Consider the following 12,761-nt stretch of genomic DNA (forward strand, 5'->3'; position numbering starts at 1 on the left):
TTGCAATGGTGGAAGGACTACAAGGAGGACATCGCGGAGAGGAAGAGGATATTCCGTGGTGCGTCCTCTACTCTTCGAGGTGACACTCCGCTGAGTGATGGTGGCGAAGACTCCACCACCGGCGACAATGGAGGTGCTTGATGGACGTGGAAGTGGTCTAGGGAATGGCGTCAAGTGTAACTTTTTGGTGATGGTGCCGATGAGAGGGGGAAGATGATGATTGTGTGATGTAAAAACTATTAAACCATGCATCAATGATCTTTATTTCCGTGTTTGTTTCAAGGTTTATTGTGTTTTTCTAGTGAAAATTGTGATATGCCAAATGACATTTTTAAGGGTTGGGATTGGAGCAAAGACTAGAACCCTCAAACCCAACCCTTATAATTCCGTTATAAGGGTTGGGTTTGAGGGTTCTAGTCTTTGCCCCTGTTTTTCAACCCTTAAAAGTGTCAAAAATGGCCAATTCTCAACCCTTAAAACTGGTTTTAGATTTAAGGGTTTGAGGGTTCTACTAGACATGCTCTAATGCTGTTGTTTTTTTACAGCGACATAAAGCTAACAATAATTATAGCCAACAGATTAGAGAGCAGGACAACAGGTAACTTCCATCGCCTTTCAGTTAGGGATTGCATTACTTAATTACTTGGAAAGGCAGATTTGCTTAACAAGTTTGCCTTTCATCTGACCAGAAATAATAAAGGTTTTAGCAATCCATACTAGTACCATTATCTGATAAAAAAAAGGATCAGGTAAAACCCAGCTCAGCATTTAGACAGGAACTAGCTCATGTTATTCACAACGCGTCTAAATTGTTCTTGACATGCAATCGGACAGTTCAACAATGCAGACCGAGTGCACATACCAACATTACACCAGTAGATGCAGAGTGAAATAGTACACCACATCTAACGTACGATGCCGCTGCTGTCATATAACAGGTTAGACCCCCCCCCCCCCCCCCCCCCCACACACACACACACAGCAATCCACTGCCTTCCCAGATATACAGCGTTAGGCTGGGTGTGTTTCTGGTTCTTGTTTTTGTGGAGAGCGTACATCAGAATAATCAGATGGTAAAATGCACAACAATGTGTTATACAACAATGCTATACCCCCTGTTTCCTTTATTTATCATCGGGGACAGAATGGGGAACGCCGCGCAGAAATGCCCAGGAAATAAACCTGACAGACAACAGCACGACTTATCAATCAGGATACGGCTTTATAATACTTATGACTAGAGAAGAAACTCAGAAAAGCACAAGATAATGGAGAAAAAGAACTTACAGATGTTTATTCTGCAGCACACTGCATTTAGCAGATGACAAGGTAAAACAATAAGTCTGTCCTTTCGGCACTTGTCACAAAAATGTACTGGTTCTATCAGAGCTACCCCCTCCGATCCATATTAGTTGTCGCTCAAACGGGTGTATATAGCACTGAAATATGTCTAAATACATCCGTTTCAGCGATAACTAATATGGATCAGAAGGAGTATCAGTATCCTATAGAAAAGAACAACTGGCACATCGTGCCGGATGTATCTATCATGATGCAAGTCGCCCGAGCAAAATTCCACTGGACACCAAAGCTCCAAACCACTTATTTGATACAAACCTGCAGATTAGGAATTATAAAAGACAAGTTTGATTATTCAAACACTTCAAGGTTGTAAGAACTTCTTTTATATGTCAATGAAGAGTGAAGATTAAATGTAAAGGAACATACTTCCTGTTGCAATCTGCACGGTCAGATAAGTCAACAGTTGAAATCTGCCATGCCAAATGTGCAGCTGCAGCTGTCAGAAGAGGGTAGTAGGGCCACGCTGTCGAACACAATCAAAGCATGCAGTCAAAATTATGTTAAAAACAATAAATACTCTTCATAGAACATGACATTCTGATAATGAGCACCAACCAAGTTCAGCATTGTAGCCACTGAGTACCAAGCTGCCAATCGATGCAGCACCAAAGGCACTGATCCATTGCTTGGTCGAATCCCCAAACCTTAATGCTGTGGACTTAACACCTACTTTGAGGTCATCTTCTTTGTCCTGACATGTATTGGGATACCACCATAATGAAAAACGATAATCCTGATAAGATGCTTTTCCTCAGTTTAGATATGAAAGAACACCACTAGTAAAATACCTGATGTGCATATATGGTATCGTACACCAATGTCCAACATATACCGGCAGTATATAGTGGAAGGATGACTGCAGGGTCTAAGCTCCCTCTGATAGCAGCCCATCCTAACAAAGCTCCCCAGTTGAAGGTCAAGCCGAGATATGCCTGAGGCTGTTAAAAAATGCATCAGAAGTATTTAAGTGAACACTCTCTGTAGACAAGATTGTGGTAGTACGACCTATCATATTCGTATTACATTACCCAAAATGTGAACCTCTTCATCAGGGGATAAGAGAACACCAAAAGAAGAGAAGATGCCCCAAGAACACGGCTACATGGACAAGTAAACAATTTTAGAGGTAAATATTGCAATAATGACGTAAGGAAATGCATCTGACAAGCTCTCGGTCCTTTGGGGTTGGTGGGAACTATAATTCAAAATGACTCAACAGGCAGGTATCAGATTTTAAAAGATACTTTATGTGCGTTCCACAAAATGTCAATTGCTATACTTGTTTGTTTAGATGAACTTTCGAGCATCCAAAACAGGCAGAATGCATTCTAGTAACACGAGCAAAAGAACACGCAATTTACCTGAAGTTGTTAAGTTGGAGAAGAATGCCCAATCCCAGCAGTAGCTGACCTCCGAGAAAGCACACTCCTTGAGTAGGGGTTAGAGCGCCTGATGCAAAAGGCCTGCTTTTGGTGCGCTCAACCTGCACGAGGAACATATCCATCATCAATTCACTGCATGATCAACTTGAGTGAAGTAACACACAAATCTAAGAGTACAACATACATCAAACTTGTCTGTAACCTTAGTTAGCATATTTATCCCTTCATGGCTTTGCTGTGCTGTAAGTTTTAGCTGCTACTGATATACTATGGTCAGGACAGTCAACACTTAATTGTCAACACTTAAATTTTGCTACATTCCAGTTCCAGCTAAGCTGTGAGCATAGAACACACTGACAGATTTAATCATTTAAGATTGCAGCCGATCCCTTTTCATGTTCACCGGTTGACGGTTGCAAGAATCTGAACGGCATTTTTCACTAACATGCCAGGTCTTTAGTGTTGTGTGCAATCAGAAAAAAAAAAAGGAGAGGAAGAATCACCTTGTTATCAATGTCGCGATCAAGAAGATCGTTCACCGTGCAACCAGCCCCCCTGAGGAGGACAGCCCCGCACCCGAAGAGCGCCAGCATTTTCAAGTCGGGGAGCTCCCCCGGCATCGCGGCTATCGTGATCGACCTAGGAAGCAAAGGTTACAGGGAACTCTTTAGGTAGGCTGGTAGTACATGGCAATGCATAACAGGATGAGAAAATTTGATCTATGCTACTACTAACAAACATGCTCTGCTTTCTTGCTAGATCACAAGATCGAGCAGGAACTGGAAATTTTAAACAATGATGGAACCCCTATTGATTATCTATCTGTGCACACAGCGAATCTGAAACTGCAAGCTCGGGATGCTCTCTCTAATCTCTACTGAGCTGGTTCTTCAAAGCAGCTGATCCAATCTCTATTAAGCGTACCACATGCAGGGCCAGGCGAGGAGCCAGGTGCCTATGGGCTTGTCGAGGCGGGCGAGCATCGCGTACGGCCGCGCCGCCTCCGGCAGCCACCTCTCCACCCACGACGCCGGCGGAGGCGACGGGAGGCTCTCCTCCTTGTCCTTGTCCCTGTCCCGGGAGGAGGTCGAGAGAGGATGCGAGAAGCTTCTGGGCAGCAGGATCCTGTCGATGTAGTACGAGGAGGCCGCCGCGGAGGCGGAGGGCGAGCGAAGGCATGGGCCGCCGCGGCTTAGGGTGATGTGGTGGCGCCGGGCGGCGGGGCTGGGGACGGGGCCGGGGGAGGAGGAGATGGCCGAGAGAGGGGGGACGCGGGTGCGGCGACGGAGGGCGGCGGCGGCGGCGCGGAGCAGAGCCATGGATGGGTGGAGGAAGCTCCGGCTGATGGCTGGGTCGTGCTCCTCAGTTTGGGCTTTGGGCATCCATCATCCATCAGGACGGACGGTCGACTTTGGTTGCGTGGGCCTAGAAAGAGCAAGAAAACAGAGCATGTGTTTGAAGTAATGTTTGTGGCATTTTTTAAAAATGTGATACTACAATGTACTAGAAAAAAGTGTTCGCGTAGTTTTTTTAAAAAAAAATCTTTCATGTGAATGAAAAAGTGTTCAATGTGTATCCAAAAAATATTTATCATGTGTTTCAAATAGTGTTCAAGATAAGCATTTGAAAAAAATGTATATAGTGCATTTGAAAAATGTTGGACGTGTACCAATAAGATGTTCCACATCCGTACCAAAATAAACAATGCGTGTTGAAAAAAAGGTAGGGACGCGTTGGAAAAAAAAGGAAAATAAAAAAGCTGAAGAAAACCAGTGAAGAAAAATATGTGTTGTATTTTAGAGTTTTCTGTTAACCAGCGAAAATGTCGGGAAAATGCAGGTTCCTCAAATTGGGTCATTCCTGCCGACGATGGCAGGGACGGCTTCGTTGGTATTCTATCCATCGCATTTCACCAAGTCAGTTAATATTGTCCCTGCCTCAACGTTACTATGTGCGTGTGTACACGCGAATCCAACCGACCTTTAATTGCCGCTATCTTCGCATGAACTCTAAGATGGTTGACGAGCTCTATCCAGGCCTTCAAGCTCCTTCCTCTTGTCGGGTCCCCTTCAGGACGCATGCATGGGCCCTGTTGTGGGCCTGCTGCCCCCCCCCCTCCCACCTCATCAGCTACACCCGGTGTATTGGACTGTCATTCCCTATTTCACCTTCCACATGCTGCTATCTGGGAAAAGAGGAGGGAAGATGATAAGAATACCATACGAACACTTCCTACAATCTTAGCCTCCTTCTCGTCTCCATAGGATCGAAGGCACTCTTATAATTTACAAAGTTGTGATTGCATATTGCTCCTTGGTCCATAAAGAATAAATTAGCGAAATGAAGGTACAACACCACTTTTGCAGCTTCCTCTTTCTTTAGGCTCTCTCCTAAAGAGGCATATTGCTTCTGAAGCTCCTCTTTCATTGCCACGTATTCTTGAATTGCACTCCAACTGAGCCACTAGGTAGCACCACACCAATTCAGTCAGTAGGGTACACTATTGCAAAAGTTTGCACCCTGTCGGATGAACAAGTGTTACCAATTTCATGATGATTTTAGTCTGCATCATCGATTATGCCATTGAGTTTCCCGATTTCAGCGAGGTATGCATCCTTCTGCTCATTGATCTTCATTTACTAAACTGGTAAGTTTGCACTTGCAACGCACGTCTCACGTGCCATCAAATAATTGTCAAATTTTACATGTTTTCATCATTATAAAAGTTTTAGAACCAATAACAACGTTTGTTGGGCTGAAAGACAAACTGAAGCAATCATCGCTATCTTTGTCAAGTTCATGCTCGCGGTAGTCTTGTTGGGAAACGTCGCATGGGAAACAAAAAAATTCCTACGTGCACGAAGACCTATCATGGTGATGTCCATCTACGAGAGGGGATTTCCGATCTACGTACCCTTGTAGATCGCACAACAGAAGCGTTTAAGAAACGCGGTTGATGTAGTGGAACGTCCTCACGTCCCTCGATCCGCCCCGCGAACCGTCCCACGAACCGTCCCGCGATCCGTCCCACGATCCGCTCCGATCTAGTGCCGAACGGACGGCACCTCCGCGTTCAGCACACGTATAGCTCAACGATGATCTCGGCCTTCTTGATCCAGCAAGAGAGACGAAGAGGTAGATGAGTTCTCCGGCAGCGTGACGGCGCTCCGGAGGTTGGTGGCGATCTGATCTCGGCAGGGCTCCGCCCGAGCTCCGCAGAAACGCGATCTAGAGGTAAAACCGTGGAGGTATGTGGTCGGGCTGCCGTGGCAAAAGTTGTCTCAAATCAGCCCTAATACCTCAGTATATATAGGAGGGAGGGGGAGGGAAGAGGCAGCCTCAAACCCTCAAGGTTTGGCCAAAATTGGAGGTGGAGGAGTCCTACTCCAATCCTACTTGGAGTAGGATTCCACCTTCCCACTTGGAAACTCTTTCCACCTTGTGTTTTTTCCTTATCAAACCTTATGGGCCTTAGTGGGAACTTATTCCAGCCCACTAGGGGCTGGTTTATCTCTTCCCATAGCCCATGAGACCCCTTGGGGCGTGACACCCCTCCCGATGGTCCCCGGCACCCCTCCCGGCACTCCCGGTACACTACCGATGAGCCCGAAACTTTTCCGGTGACGAAAACAGGACTTCCTATATATCAATCTTTACCTCCGGACCATTCCGGAGCTCCTCGTGACGTCCTGGATCTCATCCGGGACTCCGAACAACATTCGGTAACCAACCATATAACTCAAATACGCATAAAACAACGTCGAACCTTAAGTGTGCAGACCCTGCGGGTTCGAGAACTATGTAGACATGACCCGAGTGACTCCTCGGTCAATACCCAATAGCGGGACCTGGATGCCCATATTGGATCCTACATATTCTCCGAAGATCTTATCGGTTGAACCTCAGTGTCAAGGATTCATATAATCCTGTATGTCATTCCCTTTGTCCTTCGGTATGTTACTTGCCCGAGGTTCGATCGTCAGTATCCGCATACCTATTTCAATCTCGTTTACCGGCAAGTCTCTTTACTCGTTCCGTAATACAAGATCCCGCAACTTACACTAAGCCACATTGCTTGCAAGGCTTGTGTGTGATGTTGTATTACCGAGTGGGCCCCGAGATACCTCTCCGTCACACGGAGTGACAAATCCCAGTCTCGATCCATACTAACTCAACGAACACCTTCGGAGATACCTGTAGAGCATCTTTATAGTCACCCAGTTACGTTGCGACGTTTGATACACACAAAGCATTCCTCCGGTGTCAGTGAGTTATATGATCTCATGGTCATAGGAATAAATACTTGACACGCAGAAAACAGTAGCAACAAAATGACACGATCAACATGCTACGTCTATTAGTTTGGGTCTAGTCCATCACATGATTCTCCTAATGATGTGATCCCATTATCAAGTGACAACACTTGCCTATGGTCACGAAACCTTGACCATCTTTGATCAACGAGCTAGTCAACTAGAGGCTTACTAGGGACAGTGTTTTGTCTATGTATCCACACATGTACTGTGTTTCCAATCAATACAATTATAGCATGGATAATAAACGATTATCATGAACAAAGAAATATAATAATAACTAATTTATTATTGCCTCTAGGGCATATTTCCAACAGTCTCCCAATTGCACTAGAGTCAATAATCTAGTTCACATCACCATGAGATTCCAACGAATCCAACACCCATATAGTTATGGGGTCTGATCACGTCTTGCTCGTGAGAGAGGTTTTAGTCAACGGTTCTGAAACTTTCAGATCCGTGTGTTCTTTACAAATCTTTATGTCATCTTATAGATGCTGCTACTATGTGCTATTCGGAAATACTCCAAATATCTACTCTACTATACGAATCCGTTTCACTACTCATAGTTATTCGGATTAGTGTCAAAGCTTGCATCGACGTAACCCTTTATGACGAACTTTTTAACCACCTCCATAATCGAGAAAAATTCCTTAGTCCATCAGTTACTAAGGATAAATTTTGACCGCTGCTAGTGATTCAATCATGGATCACTCTCTGTACCTCTCAACAGACTTTGAGTCAAGGCACACATCAGGTGCGGTACCCAGCATGGCATACTTCAGATTCTACGGCCAAGGCATAGAAGACGACCTTCGTCTATTCTCTTTATTCTGCCGGGGTCAGGTTTTGAGTCTTACTCTAATTCACACCTCACAACGCAACCAAGAACTCCTTCTTTCCTGATCTATTTTGAACTCCTTCAAAAACTTGTCAAGGCATGCATCTTGTTGAAACTTCTATTAAGCGCTTTCGATCTATCTCCATAGATCTTTGATGATCAACGTGCAAGTAGCGCAATCCAGGTATTCCTTTGAAAACTCCTTTCAAACAACCTTGTATGCTTTACAGAAATTCTACATTACTTCTGATCCACAATATGTCAACCACATATACTTATCAGAAATTCTATAGTGCTCCCACTCACTTCTTTGGAAATACAAGTTTCTCATAAACCTTGTACAAACCCAAAATCTTTGATCATCTCATCAAAGTGTATATTCCAACTCCGAGATGCTTGCACCAGTCCATTGAAGGATCGCTGGAACTTGCATACTTGCTAGTATCTTTAGGATCGACAAAACCTCCTGGTTGTATCACATACAATGTTTGCTCAAGGAAACCGTCGAGGAAACAATGTTTTGACATCCTATGTGCAATATTTCATAAATAATGCAGCAACTACTAACATAATTCTAACAGACTTTTAGCATCGCTACGAGTGAGAAAGTCTCATCATAGTCAACTGTTTGATCTTGTCGGAAACATCTTTGCGACAAGTCGAGCTTTTCTTAATAGTGACTTATCACCATCATCGTCTGTCTTCCTTTTAAAGATCCATCTTTACTCAATAGTCCTATGACCATCAAGTAGTTCTTCCAAAGTCTACACTTTGTTTTCATACATGGATCCTCTCTCGGATTTCATGGCTTCCAGCCATTTTCCGAAATCCAGGCCCACCATTGCTTTCTTCATAACTCGTAGGTTCACTGTTGCTCAACAACATGACCTCCAAGACAGGGTTACCATACCACTCTGCAGTAGTACGCGATCTTGTCAACCTACGAGGCTTGTAGTAACTTGATCCGATGCTCGATGATCACCATCATCGGCATTCACTTCAATTGGTGTAGGCGCCACAGGAACAACTTCCTGCGCCCTGCTACACACTGGTTGAAGTGATGGTTCAATAACCTCATCAAGTTCTACCACCCTCCCACTCAATTCTTTCGAGAGAAACCTTTCCTCGAGAAAGGATCCGTTTCTAGAAACAAACACTTTGCTTTCGGATCTGAGATAGGAGATGTACCCAACTGTTTTGGATGTCCTATGAAGATGCATTTATCCGCTTTGGGTTCGAGCTTATCAGACTGAAACTTTTTCACATAAGTGTCGAAGCCCCAAACTTTCAAGAAACGACAGTTTAGATTTCTCTAAACCTCAGTCTATACTGTGTCATCTCAACGGAAATACGCGGTGCCCTATTTAAAGTGAATGCGATTGTCTCTAATGCATAACCCATAAACGATAGTGGTAATTCGATAAGAGACATCATAGCATGCACCATACTAAATAGTGCGTGGCTATGACGTTCACACACATCATCACACTATGATGTTCCAGGTGGCATGAACTGCGAAACAATTTCCACATTGTCTTAACTGCGTACCAAAACTCGTAACTCAAATATTCATCTCTATGATCATATCGTAGACTGTTTATCCTCTTGTCACGACGATCTTCACTCTAAAATAGCTTTGAACTTTTCAACATTTCAGACTTGTGATTCATCAAGTAAATACTCCTGTATCTACTCAAATCGTCAGTGAAGTAAGAACATAATGATATCCACTGCGTGCCTTAGCACTTATTGGACTGCATACATCAAAATATATCACTTCCAACAAGTTACTATCTTATTTCATCTCAATGAAAACAAGGCCTTGCTCATGTGGTATGATTTGCATGTCACTAGTGATTCAAAATCAAGTGAGTATAAAGATCCATCAGCATGGAGCCTCTTCATGCAATTTATACCAACATGACTCAAGCGGCAGTGCCACAAGTAAGTGGTACTATCATCATTACCTCGTATCTTTTGGCACCAATATCATGAACATGTGTAACACTACGATCGAGATTCAATAAACCATTGAAGGTGATTATTCAAGCAAATAGAGTAACCATTATTCTCTTTAAATGAATAATCGTATTGCAATAAACACGATCCAATCATGTTCATGCTTAACGCAAGCACCAAATAACAATTATTTAGGTTTAACACCAATCCCGATGGTAGAGGGAGCGTGCGACGTTTGATCATATCAACCTTGGAAACACTTCCAACACGTATCGTCACCTCGCCTTTAGCTAGTCTCCGTTTATGTCGTAGCTTTCATTTCGTGTTACTAATCACTTAGCAACCGAACCGGTATCCAATACCCTCGTGCTACTAGGAGTACTAGTAAAGTACACATCAACATCATGTATATCAAATATACTTCTTTCGACTTTTGCCAGCCTTCTTATCTACCAAGTATCTAGAGTTGCTCCGCCTCAGTGACCGTTCCCCTCATAACAGAAGCACTTAGTCCCGGGCTTGGGTTTAATCTGGGTCTCTTCATTAGTGCAGCAACTGTTTTGCCGTTTCACGAAGTATCCCTTCTAGTCGTTGCCTTTCTTGAAACTTAGTGGTTTTACTAACCATCAACTATTGATGCTCCTTCTTGATTTCTACTTTCGCAGTGTCAAACATCGCGAATCGCTCAAGGATCATTGTATCTATCCTTAATATGTTATAGTTCATCACGAAGCTCTCACAGCTTGGTGGCAGTGACTTTGGAGAACCATCACTATCTCATCTGGAAGATTAACTCCCACTTGATTCAAGCGATTATCGTATTCAAAATATCTGAGCACATGCTCAACGATTGAGCTTTTCTCCTTTACTTTGTGAACAAAGAATCTTGTCGGAGGTCTCGTACCTCTTAACAAGGGCACAAGCATGAAATCACAATTTCATCTCTTTAGAACATCACTTATGTTCCGTGACGTATCAAAATGTCTTCGGCGCCTTGCTTCTAAGCCATTAAGTATTTTGCACTGAACTATCGTGTAGTCATCACAAACGTGTATGTCGGATGTTCACAGCATCCACAGACGACGCTCGAGGTGCAGCACACCGAGTGGTGCATTAAGGACATAAGCCTTCTGCGCAGCAACGAGGACAATCCTCTGCAAAGTTTGCTACTATCAACTTTCAACTAAATTTTCTCTAGGAACATATAAAAACAGTAGAGCTATAGCGCGAGCTACATCGTAATTCGCAAAGACCATTAGACTATGTTCATGACAATTAGTTCAATTAATCATATTACTTAAGAACTCCCACTCAAAAAGTACATCTCTCTAGTCATTTGAGTGGTACATGATCCAAATCCACTATCTCAAGTCCGATCATCATGTGAGTCGAGAATAGTTTCAGTGGTAAGCATCTCTATGCTAATCATATCAACTATACGATTCATGCTCGACCTTTCGGTCTCATGTGTTCCAAGGCCATGTCTGCACATGCTAGGCTCGTCAAGCTTAACCCGAGTGTTCCGCGTGTGCAACTGTTTTGCACCCGTTGTATGTGAACGTTGAGTCTATCACACCCGATCATCACGTGGTGTCTCGAAACGAAGAACTGTCGCAACGGTGCACAGTCGGGGAAAACACAGTTTTGTCTTGAAATTTTAGTGAGAGATCACCTCATAATGCTACCGTCGTTCTAAGCAAGATAAGGTGCATAAAGGATTAACATCACATGCAATTCATAAGTGACATGATATGGCCATCATCATGTGCTTCTTGATCTCCATCACCAAAGCACCGGCACGATCTTCCTGTCACCAGCGTCACACCATGATCTCCATCATCATGATCTCCATCAACGTGTCGCCATCGGGGTTGTCGTGCTACTCATGCTATCACTACTAAAGCTACGTCCTAGCAATATAGTAAACGCATCTGCAAGCACAGACGTTAGTTTAAAGACAACCCTATGGCTCCTGCCGGTTGCCGTACCATCGACGTGCAAGTCGATATTAACTATTACAACATGATCATCTCATACATCCAATATATCACATCACATCGTTGGCCATATCACATTACAAGCATACCTTGCAAAAACAAGTTAGACGTCCTTTAATTGTTGTTGCATGTTTTACGTGGTGACCATGGGTATCTAGTAGGATCGCATCTTACTTACGCAAACACCACAACGGAGATATATGAATTTCTATTTAACCTCATCCAAGGACCTCCTCGGTCAAATCCGATTCAACTAAAGTTGGAGAAACCGACACTCGCCGGTCATCTTTGAGCAACGGAGTTACTCGTAGCGATGAAACCAGTCTCTCGTAAGCGTACGAGTAATGTCGGTCCGAGCCGCTTCGATCCAACAATACCGCGGAATCAAGAAAAGACTAAGGAGGGCAGCAAAACGCACATCACCGCCCACAAAAACTTTTGTGTTCTACTCAAGAAGACATCTACGCATGAACCTAGCTCATGATGCCACTGTTGGGGAACGTCGCATGGGAAACAAAAATCTTCCTACGCGCACGAAGACCTATCATGGTGATGTCCATCTACGAGAGGGGATTTCCGATCTACGTACCCTTGTAGATCGCACAGCAGAAGTGTTTAAGAAACGCGGTTGATGTAGTGGAACGTCCTCAGTCCCTCGATCCGCCCCGCGAACCGTCCCACGAACCGTCCCGCGATCCGTCCCACGATCCGCCCCGATCTAGTGCCGAACGGACGGCACCTCCGCGTTCAGCAGACGTACAGCTCGACGATGATCTCAGCCTTCTTGATCCAGCAAGAGAGACGGAGAGGTAGATGAGTTCTCCGGCAGCGTGATGGCGCTCCGGAGGTTGGTGGCGATCTGATCTCGGCAGGGCTCCGCCCGAGCTCCGCAGAAACGCGATCTAGA

General features: G+C 44.2%; 1 protein-coding gene across 1 annotated transcript; it reads right to left on the reverse strand.

Moving 5' to 3' along the window:
* Positions 1-767: 767 nt before the first annotated feature.
* LOC123401702 (4-hydroxybenzoate polyprenyltransferase, mitochondrial-like) lies at positions 768-4,122 on the reverse strand. The gene is made up of 9 exons (XM_045095557.1): positions 3,669-4,122; positions 3,248-3,383; positions 2,724-2,845; positions 2,391-2,460; positions 2,151-2,300; positions 1,918-2,053; positions 1,729-1,825; positions 1,288-1,617; positions 768-1,182 (listed from the first exon to the last, which is right to left on the reverse strand). The coding sequence occupies exons 1-8, from the start codon at positions 4,061-4,063 to the stop codon at positions 1,548-1,550; spliced, it is 1,176 nt and encodes a 391-aa protein (XP_044951492.1). The 5' UTR covers positions 4,064-4,122; the 3' UTR covers positions 768-1,182; positions 1,288-1,547.
* Positions 4,123-12,761: the final 8,639 nt, after the last annotated feature.

Source organism: Hordeum vulgare, chromosome 6H (genome assembly GCF_904849725.1).
Source record: "Hordeum vulgare subsp. vulgare chromosome 6H, MorexV3_pseudomolecules_assembly, whole genome shotgun sequence".
Classification (NCBI taxonomy): Eukaryota; Viridiplantae; Streptophyta; class Magnoliopsida; order Poales; family Poaceae; genus Hordeum; species Hordeum vulgare.